This window comes from Malurus melanocephalus, unplaced genomic scaffold, assembly GCF_030028575.1.
Source record: "Malurus melanocephalus ecotype Western Australia unplaced genomic scaffold, MMel_1.1 scaffold_293, whole genome shotgun sequence".
In the NCBI taxonomy this organism is placed as follows: Eukaryota; Metazoa; Chordata; class Aves; order Passeriformes; family Maluridae; genus Malurus; species Malurus melanocephalus.
In genome coordinates this window covers 933,524-937,550 of record NW_026623525.1, presented here as the reverse complement: position 1 = coordinate 937,550, position 4,027 = coordinate 933,524, and the positions used below count along the sequence as shown (strand labels likewise).

Genomic DNA, 4,027 nt, shown 5'->3' with positions numbered 1-4,027 from the left:
ACATGATTCATGCTCCTGCCCTCCAAATCTGGCAGAGGATTAAGCTGATGTTGGGTAAAAGAGTAAGTTAGTTTGGAGACATTCTTCTGGCACACAATTTGTCTGTGTTGGACCGGGTGTGGGTATTCTGGGACATGAACACTGCAGAGGTGTGGATTTTACAATGGTGAGGGCAGCAATACCATCCCAATGGAGAAGGCATTGCTGTGTGCAGGCTGATGAGCCATGTTCTCCCCACCAGGGAAGAGAACAAGGCGAGCAAAAGGGCCAAAGTATCATCTGCTGTTTGCCAAGAACAAGATGGCAGTACATGTGGGATTTATCTCTCCCTTCCACCATCCCAGGGAGGAGCTGCAGAGCTCAGAGGGTGCCGGAGGGTCTAGCAGGGGATGTCAGTTCTGCTGCAAATGGCTTGCACTKGAAGAAAGGCAATGTGTAGGTGCATGCCTGCTTGCACCCACACCTCTCGGTTCTCCCTCTCCAGGCCATGCAGATCCCTGTCCTTATCGTGGTCACTCTGGCAGCCCTGCTGYCCCCAGCCCAGCCCTGTCCCTCCGAGATGAACAAGGTCAAGGATCTCCTGGAGGTGAACTGCACGGGGCAGGCTCTGGATGGAGTGCCCCCTCACCTGCCTGTGGACACAGGCATYCTGCTGCTCAGTGACAATCGCCTGGTGTCCCTCTCCACCACCGCCTTCCTGCCTCTKGCCCAGCTCCAGGACATTGACCTGGCCAACAACAAGCTGGAGTCTCTGGACACCGGGGCCCTGCTGCCGTCCGTGAAGGAGCTGACCCTCTCCCACAATAAGCTGCGGTCTCTACCTGACCTGCAGGGCCTGCCTGCGCTCACCCGCCTGGCTGTGGCCCACAACAACCTGACAACACTGGCCCCGAAGGCTTTCCACACAGTGCCACAGCTGCAGGACCTGGATTTGCGAGGGAATCAGATGCGGCAGCTGCCCGAGGAGGCCTTTGMAGGGCTGAGGGCACTCAAGGAGTTGGACCTCTCAGACAACCTCCTGGAGGACCTRCCCAAGGAGTTGCTGCAGGACCTGCAAAAGCTGGACACGCTCTGGCTCTCAGGGAACCGCCTGCAGAGCCTGCCCATCGGCTTCTTCCCAAAGGGRCGCCTCTTCATGTATGTTTTCCTCACAGACAACCCCTGGCGTTGCGACTGTGACCTGTACTACCTGCAGATCTGGATCAACCAGAATTCTAACAGTGTTTATCAGCACGAGCGGGGCCTGGAGGAAACAAAGGTAGAGGTTGCACCYGAGAAGGTAGTGTGCCACAGCCCTGCTGAGCATCAGCAGAAGCCCATCATTCACCTCAAGCTCAACTGCAGCAATGTGTTGGATATAGATGAGGAAGGAGGCGATGAATATAATTATGATGAAGAAATAATGGAAAAGACAACCATTACCACCTTTCTGCCACATCCATTCATCCCCAAAGAGCACACTACCATGCCCAGTACTGCTACCTCACCTGGCCTCCCTCCTGCCCTCACCAGACCTTCCTTCAGCAGCCCTTGTACTTCCACTCTTTCCCCAACAAGCATCAGAGCTCCCAGCACCACCACTCCTGYACCAGCCAGTCCCACCACGACACCCACACAGACCCCCAGCACTGCCACCATTTTCACTGCTGCGACCACCATCGTCCTGCAAAGACCCTCCACCTTTGACTCTGCCACCTCACTGCCAACCACGATGAGCAGCAGCCCTCCTAGCACCAGTGGATATCCCCATACCACCCTTGCTGCCAGCACTACCTATGCCAGTCTCATGGGGTCCACTGGCACATTGCCCACCACTTCCACAGCAGTGCCTTCTATTGCCATGCTAGAGGCCTCTTCCATTGTTAGATCTCAATCTCCTCCTCCGATGTCGGCCAACACCATGCTTTCCACTCATGCCCCAACACCACCACCTCCCCTGGACACCACACAYTTCACCCAACCTGCATGTTCCCCCGTACCTGCTCCTCCTCCCCTCTGCCCATGCTCCCTCCCAGGACGGGCTGTACCTGTGCTGCRTTTGCAGGCAGGTGAGGAGGCTCYGCAGTGGGGGCAGTGGGTGCTGAGGCACTGCTGCTTCTTGCACTGGGTGCTCTGCCTGGCTTCCTTGGCTCTGCTGATCCTGACCGTGCTGGCTCTAGCAGGCTGGCTGGCATGGATGTGTCTGGTGGGACAATCATGGCTCCAGTCCCTGCAGACCCGAGAGGTGCAGTATCCACTGCTGGGATGGAGGGAGYCAGCAGAAAGCCCTGTGATGCATCTCAGCAGTTTCAACAGCCCCCTCCAGCGCCCCGTATTCTGTACGATCAAGGAAGTAGAGTTGTGGCCTGAGGTTACCTACTGCACCATTAAAGATTTGGGGATCCAGTGCAGTCCTCCTGCAAATTACTCCTTCTGCACCACAAAGGAGTTGTGGGTTCACCACAGTCCTCGGCACACATCAGTCAAGCCTTTCTCCAGGAAGCTGATGGCCACAGGCCTTGGCTTCCTGAAGACCCCATCTGCTTACAGCCTGGACAGAGGTGTCAAAGCCATCGGTGATGTCAGAGTGAAATATGCAGGTAACACCATGTAAATGTTTCTGTACTCTCAGAGAAAGAGATGGAGAGTCACGGCTTTGCTTCACAAGCCTTTTTACAAGAGAAAGATCTACTTGCCTAGGAGGAAGCCATCCAGCTCCTTCCTCTAGTATTCTCAAACAGCCTGAGGTTTCCAGAACCAAAATAATTACTTGGGTATTTGGCAGGGGAAGATAATATCCTAAACTGGTCAGTGATAGCCTGGGATTGCCGCTGCCTGGTTTTGGGGTGAGGGAGGGCAAGCAGAACTTACACTGTGCTCTGTGTCACAACTGCTTCTGTTCAAATGATGTACACAAAGATGTGATACACTTGCCACTCAGTGCCARGTTCTTAATCACATAATAAATATTCTGTGCCTGAATTTCAAAGGGCTGCTGGTTTGATTTCATGGGACCTGTCATAGTCCTGGCAGGGCACAGTGAATGAGAAATTTGTCTTGAGTACTTGGAATAGAGAAGACAGGGAAGAAAAGTCWGTGAAATCCCAGAATCCTAGAATATCCTGAGTTGGCAGGGACTCCTGAGGATCAAGTCTGACTCCTGACCCTGCACTGACACCCCAACAATCCTACCCTGTGCCTGAGAGTATTGTCCAAACACTCCTGGAGCTCTGGCAGCCTTGGAGCCATGACCATTCCCTGGGGAGCCTGTTTAGTGCCTAACCACCCTCTGGGGGAAGAGCTTTTTCCTAATATTCATTCCAAACCCCCATGACACAGCTCCTGCCATTCCCTTGGCTCCTGTCCCTGGTCCCAGAGAGCAGAGAGCAGAACTGCCCCTCTGCTTTCCCTCAGGGGAGGTCTACCCTATAAGGTCTCTCCTCAATGTTCTCCAGGCTCAATCTGAGTAAGGCAAGTGCCCTCAACTGTTACTCATACTGTTCCCCTCTAGACCCTTCCTCATCTCTGTGGCCTCCTCCGGATAGTCTCTAATAGCTTTAGAGCCTTCTTGTATTTTGATGCCCAAAACTGCACACTTGGATTCCTAACTTTAGCCCCAAATGCRTGATTCTTCCCTGTGGTACTGAATCACATGGGAAAAGCATTCCCCTGYCAGTTAATAAGGAAAGTTCAACTGTTGGTGCCTCTGCATGCCCTTTGAAGGGCAACAGATAYGACTTGTAAGAGATTACACTAGGACAAAGCACTCAGGAGCTGGCTAAACTTTGTGACTACATGTCTAGATTCCACTCAAACATTTGGGGAAGTGTGAGAAGGAGACAGTGGTCACCATTGGCGGGGGTCAAATGGCTGGCCCCAGCACTGGTGCATAAACGCAGCAGCTGGATCCTATGAATCACTTTTCTAGCCTGAGATGCAGGTCCAGTTCTAATTACCACAAATGTATTGTCAAACTGCTGTAAGTCAGCATGATCTTCTACCAGATTAACGACAGGATCCACAGGTTGGAATGTGTGCCTGTGCTTGG

At 53.2% G+C, this 4,027-nt stretch overlaps 1 protein-coding gene across 1 annotated transcript; it reads left to right on the top strand.

Annotated features, from left to right (window-relative positions):
- Nucleotides 1-487: 487 nt before the first annotated feature.
- Nucleotides 488-2,851, top strand: LOC130579816 (platelet glycoprotein Ib alpha chain-like). Its single transcript, XM_057376896.1, has one exon. It carries the CDS (start codon nt 488-490, stop codon nt 2,591-2,593), a length of 2,106 nt encoding a protein of 701 aa, XP_057232879.1. The 3' UTR covers nt 2,594-2,851.
- Nucleotides 2,852-4,027: the final 1,176 nt, after the last annotated feature.